Here is a 24,360-nt window from a genome sequence, read left to right on the forward strand (position 1 = left end):
GCACGGATTACCCTACAAATGACCCTCCATGCGCTTTAAATAGAACTCATGGACCAATCGGGTGTCAAGCCACGGATCAAGTGTCGGTAATACCAAGGAGAGAATGAACCGTCGGATCACTACATATCGTGACCGTCGGATTGTAAGTTACAAAATGTACAACGGTAAAGAAACACACTTTACCTAACTCTATACCTAACTCTATACTAGACCAAGTTGAACTTAACTATATCCTATGTGTCGGAATATCCTAACATCCCCTCTTAAGAACAACTTGGGATAGGATTGAAGGATTTACAAATATGACACAATAGGAGAAGGAAGGAGGCACTAGAGCCTATCAAAATCTGTGATTTTCTACAGCAGTCAACAGCCCTATCAAAATCTATGATTTCCTGTAGCAGTCAACAGCCCTAACCAGAAAGTCGACGCTGGTCAAAGCAACTATAGAATGTCTTTAAAATAGCTAAGTCTTCCCTACTCAAACTCAACCTGATTAGAAGGCCAAAGTCAGCCCAAAACAGTGCAGTCAAACTCAATGAAAGGAGGGAAAACTTATTGTAATTTTTTGCAGTCAACACTTGTCAAACTGCCCAAATTCCCTCGATTTTTGTGCCCAAAAATGTGGCCTAAAAAGACAATAATGATCCTCCAAAAATCACAATCGAAGTTGGTCAAAGAACCCTTGGTCACCGTTGGTAAAACTTGGTCTGCTTCCTAAAATTTTCGACCTTGCAACTCAGCCCAGAAATTTGTCCTTATTCCACACGTGTGAGAGAGAGAGAATGCCCAATGTTGTACGAACCAATGAGAGAAAGAGAGAGAATGTGAGTGATGAAGATGCCAAATGAGGTGAGAGGTCACTTGTATATATACAATTCGTTGTGGGTGAAGAGAAACATCCATTAGGCTTCTTGAGCCTAAATGTTGATGTGGTTGACCTAGACAATTTACACATATGTGGGCATAAATTCAAAATCACACTTCCACTTCTCCAAATTGGATGATTTATATATCAATTTTGGTCCTCTTGAAAAGAGGAATTTAATGCAATCATCATCTCCATCAAATGAATTGTCCAAAGGTGGAATTCGGCCCTAGTTGCCAATTTTAACAGGTACCCATTATTAGCTACCATCACGTTGAAGCCTTCAAACTCCTTTGTTGGAAGATCTCTTCTTGCTACCAAAGTTGCATTGATGAAATTGTGCGTAGCTCCACCATCGACCAAAATTGTGATCCGTTGCCCATTTATGACCCACCTGATCCTGAAGGTGTAATATTTAGGGATTCCTAAAAGAGGGGCGATACTAGCACCCTTGATTTTTGTACGAGACTTTTCATCTTATTTAGCGTCCTCAAGGGATTCTCTTCTTCAAAGTTGCTCAGCTCATTGCTTGGCGCTAGTGTTGGACCCTATGTCACAGGGTTCGGCGAACCTGAAGGTTCAGGTTCGAAATTCGGCGAACCTGAAAAAAATTTGAAATTCGTTCAGGTTCGCCGAACCTGAAATTCGAACCTAAAGTCGAACCTGAACGAACTCGAACCTGAACGAACTACAACGAACCTGAACGAACTTCAACGAACCTGAACGCGAATTTAAACGAATTTGTTAAGGTTCGATTTAGGGTTCGCTGGTTTTTTTTATTAGGCACGTGATTATCTTTGCACACAGTTAATTATATGTTCACAACATTCTGATTTGTGTTCCATATGTTTTTAGATCAGTGCTAAAATGTATTATGTAACTTGTAAGTCCACCGTTAGGTCCGGGTTAATATTTGTTAAAATGTAGTTTTTCCTTTTACACGTGTCTTGGGATACCATTGGTTGATGGGATGAGTCTGAATCATGTGGTTGGAGTTGACTTGGGAACAAGGTTTGTTTTAGGGTTGTTACAGGCTACAACCTATTCTGAAAACGGATGGCTACAGCCTATTCTAAAAATGGATTTCATAAGTATGTCAGCGTTTATGATAGCACTAGGGTACAGTCGTGTAGCAGTCAGAAAGGCATAGCTTCTGGTAGTTTCTAATCCTATTTTGGGCAGTATCTTAACAGAATTATATGACAGTCTGACACCTGATTTGAAAATCTATTTGAGGTGTTGATTTTAGCAGGTTGTGGCAGCCTGGAGGGTGTCAGTATGATAGCAGTCTAGCAGTAATTTCTTTCAAGTTTTCATGTAGTCTTCATGCCTTCATGATGACAGTTAAATGCTTTATGCTTGACTAGAGTGGAGGGTGCATTCCTCCAGAGTTATATTCACCCTTCACTTACCTATTTTAGGCATTGGCATCCTGTCGGATTTGGCAGAAATATGGCAACCAGCTGACAGAGCTGATCTGCAATTATTATGACAGCATTCTACCAGTTAGTGAGTCATTAGACAAGTTACTCTACCTTTTCTGGGCAGCAATAAAGGGTCACCTTTCATCCTTTTGTGGGCAGCACTTTCACCTACTACAGTGGCATATCCTATGTTTGCTCCTGGGTTTATGCAATAGCATCTTCCCTCACTTCTGTAATAATATTGCTGATAGTGTTTTTGTCATACCTTGTGTGTCAATTTGGCCTGTGGTTGATATCTATGTAATGTTGCAAGCCATCTGGTTTTGAATTTTCTATTATTTTGTCATATATATATATATATATATATATATATATATATATGAAAAATATGTATAGTCGAACCTAATGCCGAACCTCATTCGAACCTGATCGGAAAATTCGAATTCAAATCGAACTTAATTATTGTCGAACTCGAATTCGAACTTAAAGCATGTGACATAGGTTGGACCTTCTTCATCGTCACTATCAAACACTACTTCAATATAGTGGAATTTCCCTTTGCCCAATCATCAACAACCTGGTTCCCATGGTTCTTTGCAAGTGAAACAGAGTTTCTTCCTCCTTAGTTCGCTTCAAGTTTCATGATCCAACTTGTTCTTTCTGGTCCAATCCCTCTGGAATGGCTTCTTCTCTTTGTCCTTTTGAGGGATAATTGGTTTGGATGGGAATGTAGCTTTAGGCGTTGCAACTCCCATATCTCATGTCATGGTGATGGCATCATGTAGGGACGTGGATTTAAAAGCCTTGACCCACCCATGCAGAGGTTTAGCTAAACCTTCTATAAAGAGCATGACCAATCTCTGCTCATATATGTTTGTCACCATGACCACTCTCTATTGGAATTCTGAAATGTATTACTTTGGTGTCCCAGTCAGCGTGAGCTATGTTAGCTCTCTAAAGTGTATATCTGGGTCCTTTTAGTCGAACTAATCTGTCAATCTTTAAGTGAAGTCTGCATAAGAGGTGATGTTGGAGTGTCCCAAGGTACCAGTCCATGGTACCACCATTCATGCACTTCCCCTTCCAAATGCAATGTGGCAAATTTGAGAGCATCTACTTCCAACATTAGGTTAAGTTGGGAGCACTTGGATGACACATTAAAAGAGGGGATGGACAGTTTCCCCACCTTGAGCATTAGACCATAATTTTGTTGTGCCTTGGGCCTATTTTTGTACTTGATGCTACTGAACTCATGAAAAGTCATGGTTGCCCATACAGCTTCCCCTAGTGTTGCATACTCTCGAAAGTATTCTATAAAATTTTCATTTTGCTACGCTGCTCCTTGGGCCGCTGCCCCCTGACCATCCAAAAAATGGGGTAGTCTTATGGCTCCTTCTACGGATTGCCCCTGTGTTTGCTTGTGCAAAAATGTTGAAGGAGCCATGATTGTGGTTGTTGCTCCCCTCTACAAAACTCTTGCTACCACCATTAGATCCATTAGCAACATTATTACCTATAATATTTAGATTTGCCATGACTTGGGTAAAAAACTAGGCCATTTGTTGTTGTTCTTAGGCCCTTTGTTGCTACCCTTGAGCTAACAATGGAGCTATTTGCCGTTTCCCTTGGATTATTTATTGTTGCCCCCTTGATAGCTCATTCAAGATGCCAAAAGGGTTCTCTTGTTCTTCCCTATCTTCCATGGCTCAGTTGTGGGTAACCCTCTTCCTCCTAATTGTAACGTTTTCTCTATCTTCTGGAGACATACAAAATTCATATGCTCACAAGCTAGAAGGATGCACAACTTTGTTACCACTGTAATATCCCTTATAGGAGAATTTTCCCTTGGGGTTAACAAACATATGACAACTTTTGTTCTCATATCACAATATATTTTTTCAATTCAACAGAGATGACAATGAAAACACAATAATGTAAACAAATATATGATTTTCTAAAGTACACATCAAGTTACAATTTCCATAAATTCACTCCTAGGGCTATTACACAAATAGGGGTTGTTGTACGGCATCAGTAATTTAGTAACAATAACAACACTAATTACTCTATCAACAACAACTAACCATCTTACATTTCTGTTGTTATTGTTCACTTTGCCTTTGCAACTTTGTTGCCTTGCTGTCCTATTGACTTCAGGGAACCCTAATGGGCCTTGTTGCTATCCTGGAATGGACGTTGCTCGCTCAGACACCTTTTTCTAACTGCAACTTCACTTTGTTGCCACAAGTTGTACCTGAATATGGCTTAGAGATGAGTTGTTGCCCTAAACAATACTCAAACAAGGTCCACAATCACAGGATGAGCTTCTCGCTCTCAGACTAACTCCAAATGACCACGTTGCTATAGCGTCATAGGTCTCCCCTATCTTAGATAGGACTCCATGGAATCCTTGTTAGCTTAGATAACCTTGTTTGCCATAAAAATCACTCCAAGAGGGTCGCTACCTAGATGTTGCCTCAAAAAATGCCTTAGGGCTACTTTGTTGCCCCAAAGTTCCCCTTTTAGACCAATCTTCTGCCACGTAGGAACATCCTAAGGCAGACCGCATGCATCAGTAAGAGCTTCAGGGTTGTCTAGAACCTTGCTACCCTTATAACTTGCCTCACATCCTACATTGCCACAATACGAGTTTTCTGTTGGCAAGATAAGGGCATCATTGTCCTGGAATTGCCTTAAACTGACCATGGTGCCAAAGTATTGCTCCAATGTTGCCCTGAAATGGCCTTAACAAGCTTATGTTGCAACAAAGAGCTACTTGTAGCCCAAAACAAGGTTTTTGTTGCCCTAAAATTATCTTAAAGGACCTTGGTGCAATCGAATTGCTCCACAGATCAATCCTTCCACATAAACACTTGCTTGCCAAAATCAGAGGAAAGTTGCCTCAAAAAATTATGACAAACAGAATAGAGAAAGGGATTGGCCAGGGCGAAATCTTTCACCACAGAAACCAATCAGAAATAAAGGGGTCTTAAAACCCTCAAGAACCTCAGCTCACAAAACAAAAATATCCACCAACCATGGAGAAAAAAAGTTCTCCTCTCTTATTTATAGATTCCCTTTGGGGTCTATTCTCCTAATTTTAATTTGAGGGGCTAACATGTTTCCCTCGACTTTGCCCCAAATATGGCTTCTTTCACAAGTTTTCCTCCAATTGCCCCAATTTACCCAATGTTACCCAAATAACATTGAATAATGGATTTGCCCCTTTATAATTGACTATAGCCTATGGGGTTGGATAGGCTACTCTATCCTCCCTTTGGCAGTTCATTAGAAGAAGACATTACAATATAGGGCATGGAGTTGACAGCAAAAGTGTTTGGGTAGCAATAATAGAAGCAAAAATTTTACATAATATGCATTTGCACTATGTGTAATAACAAAAGCGATATAAAAATGCTAGAATGTAAAGAATAAAAAGCTTTGCTTTAAAGAAGACCTCCTATTGACTTTCCTATACTTGTTAAGCCACTTTGTCATTTATGTTGGATGGGGATGGTAGAGTTGAATAACAATTCACAAGGAATAAAGAAAATGATTAGACAAAATTGTGAATGGCTCCTCTTAATCGTTTTCTTATGTCCTCTTCTTTTGAACTATTTTGTTAATTTTTCATCAATTTGTTCTACGTTGCAACTATCACTTCAGCAATATCCAATAGCATTCAATTTAACAATTTCACTTCTCCAATTATCCAATGACTGTAGAGCAATAGTAGATAGAACAACTAAACAAATACACAATGAAAGACAACCAAGAGACAAGAGACACAAATTTCGTCAATGACCAGGGCAAAACCCTTGTAAATCTTCTTCTTATTAGATTGTCTTCAAATGTTCAGCAGAGAAAGAGTACATCATCCAATTTCCAATTTCAATATCCAAAAGAAGGAGAGTCAATAGGGGTCAACTCAAGTGCAAATTTGTCCTAGTCAACAACAGCAATCTGTGCCCTAACCAATCAACATTTCATGGTCAAAACAACCCTTCAGCGGCTCAGTCAAAGTGGCCCAAATTTGCCCTCAAAATTTCAGTCAAAGGAGAGAGAAAGATTGTTGTTACAGTCTGCAATTTTTTGCGGTCAATCCTGAAAGTCAACATTAATCAAACTGCTCAAAATTCCTCGTTTTGTGTGCCCTCCAATGAGGCTTAGAGAGATTGAAATTTTCCAACCAAAAACATCGTCAAAGGAGGTCAACTTCACCCTGGTCAATGCTAGTCAATGCCCTGCAACTCGGGACAATTAGAAACAACCACTTATCCTTCACATGTGTGAGAGAAATCCTTCAAATTTGAGTTGTACGAACCAATAGGAATAGGAGAGAGAAGATGTGTTGTGAGGTGATGAAGTGCCAAATGAGGTTTGAGGTCTCTTGTATTTATATGAATCCATGTGGGTGAAAAGACATGTCTTTTGGGCTTCATGAGCCTACATGATAGTGAAGCCAACCTTGATAATTTGCACATGTGTGGGCTTTAATTCAAAATCACACTTCTCCTGGTCCAATTTGAGTGATCTTTAGGTCAATTTTGGTCCTCTCTAAAAGAGGAATTCAATGCAATGATTGTCTCCATCAAGTGAGTTGTCCAAAGTGGAATTTGACCCTAGTTGCATAATTTAACCCTCCCTCTCAACTAGGGAGAATTCCATCTGTCAATATATGTCCATTGATCATCATGCCATCTTGTCTCGTGTTGAACATTCTCGAATCTAAAGAAGAAGCTCCAACTACCATCCTACCTCTATCACCATCGGGGAGACTCTGCTACCACCTGGAATCATCATCATCATCGGGGATCCATAGCTACCACATGAAACCAAAGACAATGGGCAAGACCAACCTACCCCAAGCATAGGGATCACACTCTATCCCAAGTCTCTTACAATAGGTGAGATCAACTTACCAAAGGTAAGGATCACACTCTACCCTATTGTCCCTGATCATCCATCTTAACCCTAAAGAGTCAAATGGTAGAACACATGCATCCACCAACTTGGGCAAGATCCACCTACTGCAAGGGGTAGGGATCACACTCTATCCCAAGTCCCTCAACCCATTGGCCAGATGGGAGAGGTTATCCCACAAAGTGGGCAGGATGCTAATTGGGGCATACTCTGACTAGGGGAGATCCCAGGTCTCAACATCCTATCAGTCAGAGGTCTCTCATCCCTAGGAGCCCTATAGCTCCATTCCTCACCCTTAGAGCTCAACCAAGGGGGGAAGAGCGTTGTTTAGTGTTCAACTAGGACCCTTATTTGAAAGGGTCATCTCAACCATTCCAAGCTGCTCCTTGAAGACCAAGAACTTCCCTTTTGGCAAAAGCTTGGTTGGTGAGGATATCGGTTATATGCTCATTTGTCGAAATGTGAAGAAGTCTTGCGACTCCTCTCTGCACCATATCTCAGATGAAATGATATCTAATCTCTATATTTTGGACTTGTCACATAAAACAATATTCTTTGACAAACGAACCCCACTCTTGTTGTCACAATAAATGATTGTCATGTCCAAAACCTACTCAAAGAGCTCTCCAAAGAGTTTCCTCAACCAAATTGCTTCACAACTTTCTACGCTCGCTGCAATATATTTGGCCTCAGTAGTTCTAAAGGCTACGGATTTCTCCTTCCTACTCATCCATGATATCAAGGCAGATCCCAGACTAAAACAGCATCGAGAAGTACTCTTCCTGTCGACAACATCACCTACCCAATTTGCATTTGTGTATCCATGTAATCTAACGTCACTAGCGGCATATCTCAGTCCAAGGTTAATAGTTCCATGTAGATATCTCAATACATGCTTGGCAGCGACCCAATGTATATGGTGAGACTCGATCATAAACTGGCTCAAGGTGTTAACTGCAAAACATATGTCAGGGCGAGTATTCACGAGAAACATCAAAGCACCAACCAATTGTCAATATTCAAAAGGGTTTGCTAAGTCTGGTCCAACAGCTTCTCCACAGTTTCTTGAAATTCATCTCCACAGTTGTAGGCAAGGATTTGCACTCAACCATGCCAAATCTCTCTAGAAGTTTGTTAAAATTGACAACTAGGGCCAACTTCCACCTTAGGACAGCTCATATGATGGAGATGATTATTGCATTGGATTCCTCTTTTAGAGGTACAATTTTAGGTCGGCCTCAATCAAGTGTAGGCTCAAGCCCAATGGATGTGTCTCCTCACCCTCAACGAATTATATAAATAGGAGTGACCCTTCTCTCATTTGGACATCACTCATCTCATCACATCATCTTTTGTCTCCTCTCTTGATTGGTTCATACAACTTGGAGGCTCTCTTCTTCACACGTGTGGAAGGAAGGCAGATTTCTGGACTAGTTTTGGAGGCCAAAAAATTCAGGGATTAGGGCATGCATTGACCAGCGTTGAGTTTTGTTTTGGGGCAGAATTTTGATTTCTACATGCAGCATTCTTTGGCATAGATTTCAAGGTGATTGAGGATTGTTTCACCAAGTTGATTGTTGTGTTGAATTTCTAGTTTGACCACAGAATTACAGTAGACTTTGACTAGGTTGACCAAGCAGGTTTTGGGTTGACTTTGACTCCTTTTAGCAGGCCACATTCTTCTGTTGTTGACTGAACTAGTTGGAGGACGTTGTGGGGTAGCTTTGACCACCGTTGACTTTCTGGTTAGGGCTGCATTAGCTGCTGATTTGGCAGAACTGTTTTGGGCATGTAATTCTGATATTTGTACTCTCTCTCTTTGTTGAACTATTGAAGAATAATAAGAAGATTTGATCAAAGGGTTTCCCCACATTGGGGTTTGTCCCTGGCATCCGCCACATCTTATGTCCTCTTGTCTTTTGCATATGATTTTATGTTCTATCTGCATTTACTGTCAATGTGTATAAGTTAGTGTGATTGCTACTGAAGATAATTGGTAATTGTCATTGGGTTGATAAGGAACATTGAAGTAAATTTTGCTAAGGCATAGAACATACCATAGTTATCTAAAACTATCATGGTATCAAAGCTCAGGTGAAGATAAAACAAAGCCCAAGCAAGAGTGAAGCAATCACTAAAGGAAGTTGTTGGACAAGGACTTAGAACTAGTCCCAATGACGACTACATCTTTCTTCAAATCCAACTATCACGCATGGAAGATGACTTTGGATTTGACTTTGGAAGAGAATGATGCCATAGACTATGTCAAAGGAAGGATAGCAAGAGCCCCCTTCAAATGCATCCGCTGCTACAGAAACCAAGTACAAGAAAGGTGAGGTTAAAGCTAAGAAGATTATTGTTGATTCTATTCATAAGCCTTTGGTTGCCTATATTTCTGATTTGGAAACATCTAAGGAGATGTATGAAAAGTTGGTTGGGATATTCAAAGTTAATAATGCAAATCAAGTTCTCTTTCTCAAGAACAAGTTGAAAGACATCAAGATGGATAGAGGAGAATCCATCCAATCCTACTTCATGAGGATTACCGAAATCAAGAATGATCTCCTATCTATTGGAAAAGTCACTGGTGACCGGGAGCTCTCTGTTATTGCACTTGGAGGCCTTACAAGAGATTGGGGTGTGTTTAACACTACCATCCTCAACAATGATAGGATTCCAGAATTTGATGAATTATTGGCCACATGCACTCAAGAAGAAATAAGGATGATGGAAAGAGACATGCCCTCAAATGGAAACAATCCTACTGCCTTCTCTCTCATTCTAAGAGAAGGAACAATGTTGGTCCAAGGAATCAAGAACAAGGGTTCAAGTCAAGATTCAAAGAAGGAATAAAAGGAAGATGCTTTAATTGTAACAGGTTTGGCCACTTCGCTAGAGAATGTCATCACAAGAAGGATACTCCAAGAGATGATGACAACAACTTCAAAGGCAATGGCAATCAAAGGAACAACAGGTTCAATAACAAAGGAAAGAGTAATGCTCCCGGTGCTCGAAATGGAGATGCTCGTTCTCCAAGAAGTCAAGAAACTCCAGGGATGAAGAAGTTAATGATGTAAAGCAAAAAGAATTTTATCTTATTTCTACCCTCTCCACCACCTCTTCTCCAAATACATTGGACCATTGGTTGATTGATAGTGGTGCCTCAAGGCACTTCACTGGGTACAAGGAAGGCCTCTCAAACTTGGTTGAAAAGAAGATGAACATGGAGATTATTCTTAGGGATAATGCCACTTAATCTCGTGAAAGGAATTGGGACTATTACTCTTCACTTAAATCAAGGTCAAACCCTCCACTTACAAGAAGTGGTATATGTACCCAATCTGAAAAAGAACTTGGTTTCTATTTTGGCAATGGAAGACAAAGGTTTTAAGGCAACATTCATTGATGGGAAGGTTCGTGTTTGGCAAAGTTACCCAAGAGATGCATTCACTCTTGGATTCAGGGTTGAAGGTCTCTATCAAGTTGGAGGAAGTCGGTAAGGAGCTATGACTTGTGTTACTTCTCTTCAATCTGAATTATGGCACCATAGATTTGCTCACCTTCATTTCAAAGCCTTACCCGATGTAAGGAAGATGATCACAGGGATGCCCGAATTCAACTTAAATCATGAAGGTGTTTGTCAGAGATGTAAAGCTGGAAAATATACAAGGGAACCATTCCCTTCAAGTGAGACTCAAACCATTAATATTCTTCAATTGGTCCATTATGATCTATCAAGTATGTTGCCCGTGACATCTTTGGGTGGATATTTGTATTATGTTATTTTTGTGGATGACTTCTCTCGCAAAACATGGATCTATTTCTTAAAGAAGAAGGATGAAGTATTCAAAATGGTTCCTCTCCTTCAATGCTTTGGTCGAGAATCAAACAGGAAAGAAGATCAAAACATTGAGGACCTATAATGGGATTGAATATGAGTCGAATGAATTCAAAGACTATTGTAGAGAAGTTGGCATTAAGAGGGAGAACACTACTGCATATACTCCTAAACAAAATGGTGTTGCCGAAAGGAAGAATCGTACTATCATAGAAGCCACTCGTGCCATGCTACATGATCAAGGTCTTCTGAAGTTCTTATGGGGAGAAGTTGCCAACACCGTTGTGTATGTCCAAAACCGATGCCCACATCAAGCTTTGGACTTCAAGACACCATAAGAAGTTTTCACCGGTAAGAAACATGATGTTTCTCATTTTAAAATTTTTGGTTGTCCCGTTTATTTTCATGTGTCAAAAGAGAAAACAAATAAACTAGATTCTTCTGGGAAGAAAGTAACATTTGTGGGCTAAATCTGTGTCTGGTCAAAGGGAAGTGGAATTAAGTCATGATGTCACTTTCGATGAAGATTCTGCTCTTAGAAAGATCTGAGAACTTCCTATCCCTAGGAAAGACAATGATGATGCTAATGCAGAAAAGCAGGATGAACCTTCGTCTAATGAACCAATGCCCGATGTTGAAGGTCTGATGAATCCCATTGATCCACCTCCTAGTGAGCCCTCTACTTCAAGGAAAAGGCCTCTGTGGCTCAAAGATACTCTTGACGATGCTGAGAAACATATTGCACCAAGGGGGGCATTTCGTGAAAGCGAAAAGCCGAATAGGTACCAAGGGTACTTAACTGCCATGAGTACCATTGTACAACCTGAGCCTTGTATATTTGAAGAAAACGTGAAGCAATAGGTTTGGAAGGATGCGATGAACGAGGAGTACGAGTCAATCATGAAGAATGATGCTTGGGATATGGTTCCTAGACCCAAGGACAAGTTAGTGGTCACTTCGAATGGCTCTACAAGATCAAACATGGAGTCGATGGGAATGCTGAGAAATTCAAGGCCAAATTTGTAGCTCGAGGCATCTCTCAAAAGGAAGGAGTAGACTATGATGAGATATTTGCACCAGTTTCCCGACATACCACCATCGTTCAATTATAGCCCTTGCTGCCTCGAAAGGATGGAACCAACACCAGATGGATGTCAAAACTGCCTTCTTGCATGGTTCGCTTAAGGAGGAAGTATATGTGGAACAACCTGAGGGGTTCGAGGTTCAAGATCGTGAGAGACATGTATGCAGGTTGAAAAAAGCCCTCTATGGGTTGAAGCAAGCCCCTAGGGCTTGGTATGAGAGGATCGATAGCTATCTTATGAAGTTGGGATTTACAAGAAGCGATGCTGACTCGAACCTATAATTCAAGGTTGAAAAGGACAGACCTCTCATTCTAGTCCTTTATGTGGATGATCTCTTTCTAACAAGTGATGACCCTCTCATTCATCAATGCAAGATGGAGTTGGCTTCCGAGTTCGAGATGAAGGACCTAGGACTGATGCAATATTTCCTAGGGTTGGAGGTCTGGCAAAAGCCAGGTAAGATTTTCCTTTCTCAAAGAAAATATATTGTGAAGCTACTTGAGAGATGTGGGATTATGGACTGCAAGTCCGTGACTACTTCAATGGAACTCAACTTTAAGAAGCTATGTGGAAGTGTTGTTGGCAACGGATTGGCGAACCCTTCCGAGTATCGTCAACTTGTGGGGGCCCTAATTTTTTTGGGCAACTCCCATCCGGACATATACTTCGTTGTGAACACGTTGAGTCAATATATGGTCGAGCCTTATCACATTCATTGGATTGCTGCTAAGAATCTCTTGAGATATCTCCAAGGCATAATCCACTATGGACTGAGATAAACTGTCGAGAATTTGAGGCTACATGGATATACAGCCGCTGACTGGGCTGGCAATGTGGTGGATCATAAGAGCATGTGTCAGTGTTGCTTCTATTTAGGGTTTGCTTCAATACCTTGGATGAGCAGGAAGCAAAAATCGGTTGCACTAAGCACCACCAACACCGAATACATTGTTGCGAGTATGGCTTGTTGTGAAGCAGTTTGGTTGAGGAAGCTCTTCAGTGAGCTATTTGAGCACGTGCTAGATACGACCGTGATCTTTTGCGACAACTAGAGTGGGATTTGTCTATCAGAGAATCCTGTGTTCCACGACCGCTCCAAGCACATTGATATCAGGTACCACTTTATCCGGGATATGGTAAAACGGAGAGCAATAAGGCTCCAACACATCAGGATGGATGAACAGGTTGCAGACATTCTCACAAAGCTTTTGGGGAAGGTCAAATTCTTAACCTTCCGAGAGAGACTTGGAGTCGTGGAACGACCCTCCTATGAGGGTCTTGTATGAGTTGGACACAGAGCTTTGGGAGCTCTTAGGGGCTTGGGGTACTTCTTGGAGCTAGCTATGAGCAACCATAGGGTGAGTGGTTCACCTTCCCCTAGTGGTGCGTTGGATACAAGGTGAGTGGTTCACCTTCCCCTGTGATACCCCATTATGGTTTACATGTGTGTAGGGTGAGTGGTTCACCTTCCCCTACCAGGACACATGCATGTAGGGTGAGTGGTTCACCTTCCCATACGATTGACATATGCATAGGATGAGTGGTTCACCTTCTCCTATGACATATGAGCAGGATGAGTGGTTCACCTTCTCCTGTTGATTCCCCGGCACACATCCTACCCATAGAGTTCAAGACTCATGGGAAGTACCTCTCATCTGGCCAATGAGTTGGGAAAAGATGGTTAGGGACCATAGCACTACCAATGGAAGCATTGTGTATTGTCGTACTCCCTATGACTAGGATGCATGGTGTTCAACAACTTGATCTGGGATCAAGGTCTGACTATAGTCAGTGGAGAGTGGTATCTTACAACTCACTCTAGATCACTTCTTCATTATTACTTCATGGTTCAGCAGAGCAGAGCAGTGATGACAGGGATGGTACAGGATGACAGGATGGCATGATGATGACAGGTTGATTAGCAAGTGGAATTCTCCCTAGTTGAGAGGGAGTGTTAAAATTGGCAACTAGGTCAACTTCCACCTTAGGACAGCTCATATGATGGAGATGATTATTGCATTGGATTCCTCTTTTCGAGAAGTACAATTTTAATTTAAAGATCATCTCATTTTGACAAGCATAAATAGAATTTTGAATTTATTCTCTCATGGACAAATTGTCAAGGTCGACCTCAGCCAAATGTAGGTTCGTGAAGCCTAATGGATGTATGTCCTCACCCTCAACGAATTGTATAAATAGAAGTGACCCTCTCTCATTTGGACATCACTCATCTCATCACATCGTCTTCTCTCTCCTCTCTTGATTGGTTAGTACAACTTGGAGACTCTTGTCTTCGCACATGCGGAAGGAAGGAAGATTTCTGGACTGGTTTTGAAGGCCGAAAATTTCAAGGATTGGGGCATGCATTGACAAGCATTGACTTGGAGTATTTGGCCAGCGTTGACTTTTGTTTTGGGGCAAAATTTTGATTTTTGAATGCCACATTCTTTGGGCACATATTTCGAGGTGATTGGGGACTATTTGACCAAGTTGACTTTTTGGTCTGACCACAGAAATACAACATGCTTTGACTAGGTTGATCAAGCAAGTTTTGGGTTGACTTTGACTCCCTTGGCAAGCCGCATTCTTTTGCTGTTGACTGAGCTGGTTGGAGGACATTGTGGGGCAGCTTTTACCATTGTTGACTTTCTAGTTAGGGTTGCATTAACTATTGATTTGATTGCTAATTTGGCAGAATAGTTTTGAGCATGTATTTCTGATATTTATACTCTCTCTCTCTCTCTCTGCTGAACTATTGAAGAATAATAAGAAGATTTGATCAAAGGGAAACTTCCCACTTTGAGGTTTGTCCATGGCATCTACCACATCTTAAGTCCTCTTGTCTTCTGCATATGTTTTATGTTCTATCTGCAACTACTGTCAATGTGCATAAGTTAATGTGATTGCTACTGAAGATAATTGGTAATTGTCATTGGTAATTGGTAATTGGGTTGGAGTAAATTGTGTTAAAGCATATAAAACATACCATAGTTATCTAAAATTAACAAAGTTTCACAACATATTTTCCTTGTGAAAGGAAAATCTCGCCCGGCTTTTGCCATACTTCTAATCCCAAGTAATACTTCTAATCCCAAGTAATAGTGCATCAAACCAAAGTCTTTCATCTCGACTTCGGAAGCCAACTTCCTCTAATATTATAGAATGAGAGGGTCTGCACCTGTCATGAATAAGTCATCAACATATAATACCAAAATGTGAGGCATACCTTGGATAATTTTGAAGTACAAGTTTGGATCAGCATTGCTCCTTGTGAATCCCAACTTTATGAAGCAATTGTTGATACGAGCATACCAAGCACGGGGGGCTTGCTTCAATCCTTAAAGAGCTTTCTTCAATCGGCATACATGGGTATTCCTGTCATGAACTTCAAATCCCGGAGGTTGTTCAACGTAAACTTCTTCTTGAAGCAGACCATGTAAGAACGTGATCTTCACATCCATTTGATGGAGAGTCCATCACTGACATGCAGCAAGGGCTACTATCGAACGAATGGTTGTATATCAGGCTACAGGAGCAAATATATCATCGTAATCTTCTCCCTCCTTTTGAGAGAATCCATGAGCTACGAACCTTGCTTTGTATTTTTCAACGCTTGCCCTGTGCTTGATCTTCTAGATTCATTTGGAGGTTACCACAAATTTTCCTTTTGGTCTCAGCACAACATCCCATACGTCGTTCTTCATTATTGACTCGTATTCTTCAACCATGGCATCCTTCCAGACTTGTTTTTTCACGACTTCTTCAAAGGTAATAGGTTCAGCTTGGATCATATAGCTCATAGCTACAACATATGCTTGGTACATGCATGGCTTCTTGCTTTCCCTGAAAGTTCCACGAGCAACTGAATGTTTCTTGGCATCTTGTAGTGTGTCTTTGAGCCAAAGTGGTCTTTTCCTGGTAGGAGGATCACTTGGAGGAGGATCCAAGGGGTCCATAGGCTCCATGGGATCATCAACGATATCCTTCTCGAATTCAAGCACAGAAGGACCTTCTAGAATATCCATATCAAAACTCTTATCTTCAGAAGGAGGAGGGGAAAGGAGATCCCATGCTCTTCTAAGGGCAGCATCTTCATTGAATGTTACATCCCTGCTAATTTCAACCTTCCTTTGACCAGAAATATATATTCTAAATGCTTTAGAATCTTCACTATATCCAACAAACATACAATTTCTTATTGTAGCTTCTAACTTGTTTCTTTGGTCCTTCGGCAAATGGAAGTATACGGGGCAGCCAAAAATCTGAGGATGACCAATATCGGGCCTGACAACTACGAATACTTCCTCGGGAGTCTTGTTGTCCAAAGCTTAATGAGGCAAACTATTTTGAACATATATTGTTGTGTTTGTTACTTTAGCCCAAAGGAACTTTGGCGTCTTTTGATCATGGAGCATGGCTCGAACAACTTCTACAATGGACCTGTTCTTTCTCTCAGCCACTCCATTTTGTTCAGGAGTGTAGGGCACAATGGTCTCCTTAATTCCATCATTCTTACAAAAGTTTATAAATTCATTTGAGATGTATTCCCCGCCATTGTCAGACCTGAAGATCTTTATTTTCTTCCCTGTATGATTTTCAACCAAAGCCTTGAACTCTTTGAATATTTCGAATGCCTCATCCTTGTGCTTCAAATAATATATCCATGTCTTCCTTGAGAAATTGTCGATGAAGGTGATGTAATAAAGATGATCCCCAAGTGAATGCATGGGCATTGGACCACATATATCTAAATGAATGAGATGAAGAATTTCTTTCGTCTTGTTTTCACTAGAGGGGAATGGTCCCCTTGTCTTCTTTCCACTGGCACACCCAGGGCATACTCCATCATGTTGAGCTTGAACATCGGGGATCCCGAAGACCAACTTCTTTAATTTTGGAAGAGCATCATAATGTAGATGGGCCAACCTTTGGTGCCACAACTCACTTTGATGATTTGTATTATGGACCATAGCTAGAAGAGGTCTTCTAGTGACTCTATAGAGTCCTTCAAACCTAGATCCCAATGTGAAGGCATTTCTCATATAAGATCCAATAGGCCAAGTAAGTACTTTTCCTTTAATGAATGCAACCCTCATTCCTTTATCCTCCAAAGCAGATATCGATACCAATTTTTTCTTCAATCCCGGCACATACAATACATCATGAAGCAAAAAAAATCCCCAAAGCTCAAATGAAATTTGACAAAACCAAAGCCCTTTACAAGATGAGTAGTATTGTCACCAAGAATAATGTTCAAATTGGTCTCCCTCTCTACCAAATTAGAGAGAACCTCCTTATATCCAGAGAAGTGGTGAGAGGCCCCACTATCAACCAGCCAACTATCCCAAGAATTCGGAGGAGATGAACTAGATAATGCGGAAATAAGAATACATTCAGATTGATTAGTAGCATTGCCTTCATAGCTGGAGTTTCTTGATCTCTTAGGAGGACGATAGTTATCTTCACGATCATCGAGGGAGTCTCTTCTTCTCTCATTCCTTCATCCATTTCTTCTATTAACTCTTCTTTCATATGACATGTTGTTGTTGAAGCCACAGTTATTGTTGCAAGATCTTGAAGAGTTTCTTCTAGGAGCATCTCTCTTTTCGGGACAATCTCGAGCATAGTGACCCTTTCGATGACAATTGTAGCACTCAACATCTCTATCTCACCTTCTTGAATCCTTGGAATCTCAACTGGATTGAGGAGGCCTTCTTGATTTAGATGGCTTTCCCTTTCCTTTCTTTGCATTCTTTTTCTTTCCTTGAGCAATGAAGGCAATGGGCTCTCCTTCATTTGGCCCTTGAATTCTTCCTCTAGATATCATCCTTGATTCTTCTTGAGTGAGCTTTCCAACAATCTCATCAAATGACATTAAGTTATTATTGTTGCTTATAGTAGTAATGAAGGTTTCCAACTAGAAGGGAGACCTCTAAGAGTTACAATCACCAATTCCCTGTCAAGCGTGGTTTCCCCAATTCTTTGCAATTGATCTCTATATCCTCATAATGTATGATTGCACAGATGCTCCTTTGTTCATCTTCATGTCTTTGAGTTGATCTGTCAAGGAGATGATTTCATTCAAATTGTTGACTTCATACATGCCAGCTATCTTATCATACATGTCCGTAGACCTTCTCAAATTTCCGACATACGCAAGTAAATTATCTTGTAAACCATCAGCTATAATTTGCTTTGCTTTTAACTCACCTTTCTTATGCTTGCTTTTGACAGCAGCAAAAGCATTCTCCAAAGGCGTAGGTACTCTTCCTTGGACGAAGTCCAAAACATCATTGTTATCGACTATGATCTCCAATCCATGCAAAAAAGTTAGATGAGTCACCCAACTTCTCATGCTCCTTGAAGAAAGAGGAAGGCATTTGCCAAAATATTTTCCCTTTTCGATCAGTTGCTTGAAATATGGATGCTCTTGCTCTATGTCTCTTGGGCTTGTCTTCACCTCACCCCTGATACCATGTTAATTTTTTATCAATTTGTTCTATGTTGCAACTATCACTTCAGCAATATCTAATAGCATCCAATTTAACAATTTCACTTCTTCAATTATCCAATGACAATAGATCAATATTAGATAGAACAACTAAGCAAATGCACAATGAAAGAAAGCCAAGATCAAGAGACACAAAGTCTGGTAACCAAAATAGGTGGATAGCATGCACGTAAGTAAAGGTAGGCTGAGTAAGAGAGTACTAGTGCTGATACTGCTACCACTAAGAATCTTAAAGCAAGTGTTATTTATTGAAGCCTGCCTGTGAATGTTGTATTTGAAGCCCGTGACCAATGCTCTATGTTGAAGTCCAGCTCTCTCTGCTCTATGTGAAGCCCTTCCATCCATCTTCTCAAATGCTTGCTGTAAGTCGTCTAAGTAAGGCAGGCAAGTCTCTATCTATCTCTAGGTGGGTAAATCTCAAAGTAAAGGCACTAACGTTATTCAAGCATATCCTAGCAATGCTGGCTGTCTAAATCAATCAATTGTATCTGTAAGCTCGTCCCCCGAAAGCTCAATAGCGGTACCACTAACTAACTAAGATTCCTGGCTGAAGCAAGTGGTTAGGGCAGGTAGCACTCCATGCATTAACAAGGGTGGTTAAAGCAGTAAGTAAAGGTCCGGTAAACAGGTGGATAGAGATCGGGCAGCAGGAACCCGGATCAATCACCAATATGAAGGCAGGTAAGAAGGTTCGATGGGTGGCTAAGAAAGCTGGTGTGCTAAGAAGGACTGAAGTACTGATTATGAGGAAGGCAGGTGTGACTGGATCATAAGGCAGGTTGTTCTACTGAATAACCACCCTAGTCTGTTTGCTTGACTGATGGCTATAGACCCTCTGGTACCTATCCTTGATTCCCGTTAGTGCTGGGGTGCTCCTTCGGTCGAGTGTATAAAACCAATGGATTTTATGATTCGCCACCCTTACCTAACCTACATTGGTAAATGCTGCATCCAAGGGATATGATCTTGATGACTAGACACTCACCCCTGACTACAACCAGTAACTTAATGCTTAGTACAAGTTGATTCTCTTTATTACTATACACTCATAGGTAAATGCTGCATACAATACCTGACAGAAGCACCATTAAGAAGGGGCTGCTGAGGCAGGCGTGCAAAACCCACTATGGGGAAAACCCTTACAGATCTTCTTTTTATTAGATTGTCTTCAAATGTTCAGCAAAAAAAGAGTACATCATCCAATATCCAATTTCAATATCCAAAAGAAAGAGAGTCAACAGGAGTCAACTCAAGTGAAAATTTGTCCGAGCGAACCAGAGCAGTGTGTGCCCTAACCAGTCAACATTTCATGGTCTAAACAGTCCTTCAAGAGCTCAATCAAAGGCAATCAAATGTTACCTTGAAAGATGGTCAAAGTCAGCCCAAATCTGCACTCAAAACTTGAGTCAAAGGAGACAGAAATATTGCTGTTAAGTCTGCAATTTTCTGCGGTCAATCCTGAAAGTCAATGTTAGTCAAATTACTCAGAATTCCTCATTTTGTGTGCCCTCCAATGCATCCTTGAGAGATCAAAATTTTCCACCCAAAAGCACAGTGAAAGTAGGGTCAACTTCGCCCTGGTCAACGCCCTACAATAGTCCTGCAACTCAACCCAATCAGAAACAGTCACCTATCCTTCAAATGTGTGAGAGAAATCCTTCAAATCTGAGTTGTACGAACCAATAGGAATAGGAGAGAGAAGATGTGTTGTGAGGTGATGAAGTGCCAAATAAGGTTTGAGGTCTCTTGTATTTATATGAATCCATGTGGGTGAAAGGACATGTCTTTTGGGCTTCATGAGCCTACATGATGGTGAAGTTGACCTTGATAAAATTTGCACATGTGTGGGCTTTAATTCAAAAACACACTTCTCCTTGTCCGATTTGAGTGATCTTTAGGTAAATTTTAGTCCTCTCTAAAAGAGGAAATCAATGCAATGATTATCTCCACCAACTGCGTTGTCCAAAGTAGAATCTGACCCTAGTTGCATAATTTAACATGTTTTTGTTCAATGGGACTGCATTTATCATTCGCATTAAAGAGTGAGAAACATAAACATTGGTTTTGTTGTCTTTATCCTTATTTCTCAATTGGTAAGACCAATGATAAGCACGTGATTATTAAGAGCAATGACAAAAAAAGTGCTACATAAAAAACAAGTTCATTCAATAGAAAAACAACCCTCTTCAGTCAATAAGTTGTTTGTTGCGATTGACCTAAAGAAATATAGTTAAAGGTGGATCATTTGACAAGTAAAAAACAATTCCATTATCAAAGGCAGTGGTGAGAATAGAAAAACAACCCTCCTCAATCAATAAGTTGTGTGTTGAGAGCTTGAGATTGACCTCAAGACTCTTATAAGACTCGCGAGTCTTCACGAGTCAATAGCTGAAACGAGTCTAAAGGCCAAGACTCACACTTAAGACTCAAACCCATGATGACTCGTCCAACCTCACATAAGATTCGTGGACTCGCCAAGACTCGGATAAGACTCGTGGACTTGCCACAACTCGCATAAGACTCGTACAAGACTCACCAAGGTTCGCATAAGACTCGCATAAGATTGGAAATGTCATTAGTTTCTTTTTTGTGCTTAAAATTTACCATATTTTAAGCTTTTTATGTATTTTGTTGAGTCTTATACGAGTTGTTCCTGAATCGTATACGAGTCGTGAAGCAAATAGTCAAATGAATCTTATACAAGTCTGAGTCGTGTAACATTGCTATGGACACTTTGGCATCTTGTCCAAAAACTATTACCAAAAAATATTCTCAATGTTTTGGGGGGTAAAAGCATAACGCCAAAAAGCAATATATCTAAAGGCCCACTTGGTAGCAAGGTGTTGAGGAAAACTGTCCTGTGGTGGAAGTAGCAGATCCCGCATAGTTAGTAAGTCTTGAAGAAAGAAAGGAAATGCCGATCAACAAAGATTTGGATAAAGTGGAAGCAAGATGTGATGGTATTTTCAGCCTCCGCAAGGGAGGATGAGCAAGGTGAATCATGGGATCAAATTGAAGAGGGAAGGGAAATGGACCCTTCTGAACTACTGAATGATGAGAACCAATCAGACTCGGATGCCAATCAACAGAGATTTGGACGAAGTTGAAGCAAGATTTGATGGTATCCTCAGCCCCCGCAAGGGAGGATAAGCAACGTGAATCATTGGATTAAATTGAAGAGGAGAGGGAAATGGACCCTTCTGAACTCCTGAACGATGATAATCAATCAGACTCGGTTAAAGATCCGATTAAAACAGATGACAAGGAATGTGTCGAAGTAAAGAAGAGGGAGGAAAAGAAAGACAACAATCAAGATAAACTGTTTGCACAAGACCCAGGTTCGATCCCCATACCATGGGATATGCAATCTCGATGCGGTTAATTGTTTTGCTATCTTCTGATATCTAATAGTTAACTGATCCTAGGCCGTTCGTCCTGCGCAGTGTATCTCTAAGAGATTCGCATTACAAAGACATGCCCTTGATGAAAAAAAAAATACCTGGGCAGCTTCATTGGTGGCAGTTCTGGTCCACAAGGCAATTTTTTCTTGTCTAGCTCTCATACTAGCCACAGCACCACAAATTTCATCGCCTTCGTCAAATTGTTCACCGATCATGGCCAACAGCTGAAATCAGATAACAAAATCTATATGAGCAAAATTGAATCTACACAAAAATGCATATACACACACAGATATGTACGATAGTTGGGGTATTACAGTGTTAAGCCATAGTTGATCCAATCCAGCCTTGCCGCCTCGGGTGTTAGTGGCAGTCCACTTTCCTCCATGAGCACATGTAAGGTCTTCCCACTTGGGCTCTATACCCGCTTTAAAGCAGTGGAAATCTGCCCCTGGGGGCAGCTTGCTTGGCAGAAACACGTTGTTGTATAAACTGCACAGCGTGATCAGGGGGATACAGGACATGAGCAAATGGTAGAGAAAACCCAGATGAACAGCATATTTTGCATTTTCAAGATCTGAAAAACCTTACCACCAGAAATCTTCCACCGTCCTGAAGGTATAGACGGAACGAAGTGAGCTGCCCCATGCTGCCGACTTCGATTTCCCGGAAGGGTTGTCGAACCAGAAAGTCCATGAGTTCTCCAATGCATGCTTCTTCCCGCCATCAATAGGCCTCTCTATCAGAGTAGCTTCACCGTTCTGGGGTTCTTCCTGCGCCATTCTTGTCGCACCCTTGAAATAAAGCCCTAGTAGTATTAGAATTACTAATACAAAGTACCATTTGCCCACGGACAGGCCCTATTTGTATCCCTCGACTTCGCCCCTTCCACAAATAAACACTTTTAAGCGCCCGAAACCCCAACCTTAGATTCGAAGTCTTTTTGGCTTTGAGAAGTTTAGATATTCAGTTTCATATTTGTTTTTAAGAGGAAAGTTTACACAGATTTGTATATTCTATTCTTTTTAGATTTGAATTTTTAACCTGTTTCAAAGAAGTACATATTTTTAACTATGAGGTTCATTCAAGTATGGTTGATAACTCTACATGTTAGACAAGTTTTTGATATAATTTTTATAAAGGTGGCACTAGTGAGTTTACATTCCCTCTTTTACATTAGGTATCATTCTTGGCACAAGGAAAAGTTCACAAGAGTTTCTCAAACAATTATTTCCAAAGGAAAAATAAGCATTCATATGATTAAAAATTGAATAATATTTGTTTAAATTTATTCTAACTTTGTATTTAAAAAATGAGAGGCACTTGGTGTCAAGTCTCATTAACACAATCGGTTGAGGATGGGCCTCGTTAGCAAGGCAACCCAAGATCAAACCTCACGGGGGGTGGTTGTGCCCTGTGCTAGGGTGAGGAGACATGCTCAAAATTCCAGTCAACTAAGGGTTGTTGTGGCCCAGGCCGGGTGCGACCCCCGGGTGACTTTGACGGCTTAGATGTCCTTGGGCTGCAGCTCCTCAAGCCACAGGCCAAGCCTGGAGAATCACAGACAACTTGACAAACAAAACAAAAAATGAGAGGCACTTGGTAAAGCCTAATATGAGAGAGATGTGTAAGGAAACATAACAATTATATGGCATATGTTACAATAATTTAGTCAATTGAGTGTATCCCAAGTGGTTGGGAGGGTTTGATAAAAACCTCCCCACCGAGGTTCAAGTCTCATTGACATAACTAAGTATGTATGATTATCATAAAATATGTGCATTATCCTAAAAAAATTGTTACAATAGTTTTAAAAAATTAATTCATAAAATTGCATTATATATGTTAATATCAATACAAACAACCTAAGGGTTTAAACTAACTAATCGTCGACAAGGGCTAGTTCTATGACAAGAAGTAAATTGTTTGAATTTTTTGGGTGATGTGCACTAGTGTAAATCAATGAGTATACTAGGTATGTCATCCACGAATATTGTGAAGCATCCCTTGGGTTTTCCCATAAGGTATTCCTAGGGTGCGAGAGAAACCAGAGATTTATATGCCTAAATCATGTTACATTATATTATCAATATCCCGGATGCGGGTGCATAAGGGAAGCGGGAAGGGCACGCGCCATCACGTGGCCGGGAGTCAAGATCACAAGGCCTGGTGGTACCACGCGTTAGGCGGAATTAATACAGTTGAAGGCGACGAGGAGAAGGCATTAATGCCTGTCTTCTCGGCTCGAGGGAGGCAGTTGGGAGACAGGGTGGAGAGGGAGGTTAAACTGTGGAGGATGGCGCGACGGAG

At 40.7% G+C, this 24,360-nt stretch overlaps 1 protein-coding gene across 1 annotated transcript in view; it reads right to left on the reverse strand.

Moving 5' to 3' along the window:
• The window catches only part of LOC149226982 (eukaryotic translation initiation factor 4E-2-like), a 69,710-nt gene extending 46,799 nt beyond the window's left edge, over window positions 1-22,911 (reverse strand). Inside the window, exons 1-3 of the mRNA XM_089377649.1 lie at window positions 22,642-22,911; window positions 22,368-22,542; window positions 22,149-22,274 (exon numbers count right to left, since the gene is read on the reverse strand). Coding sequence (XP_089233775.1) covers window positions 22,149-22,274; window positions 22,368-22,542; window positions 22,642-22,832 — 492 coding nt within the window. The 5' untranslated portion in view covers window positions 22,833-22,911. The remainder of the gene's footprint in view (window positions 1-22,148; window positions 22,275-22,367; window positions 22,543-22,641) is intronic.
• Window positions 22,912-24,360: the final 1,449 nt, after the last annotated feature.

This window comes from Pinus tabuliformis, chromosome J (assembly GCF_031772625.1).
Source record: "Pinus tabuliformis cultivar Carrire ecotype Pingquan chromosome J, CPIR1, whole genome shotgun sequence".
NCBI classification, from domain to species: Eukaryota; Viridiplantae; Streptophyta; class Pinopsida; order Pinales; family Pinaceae; genus Pinus; species Pinus tabuliformis.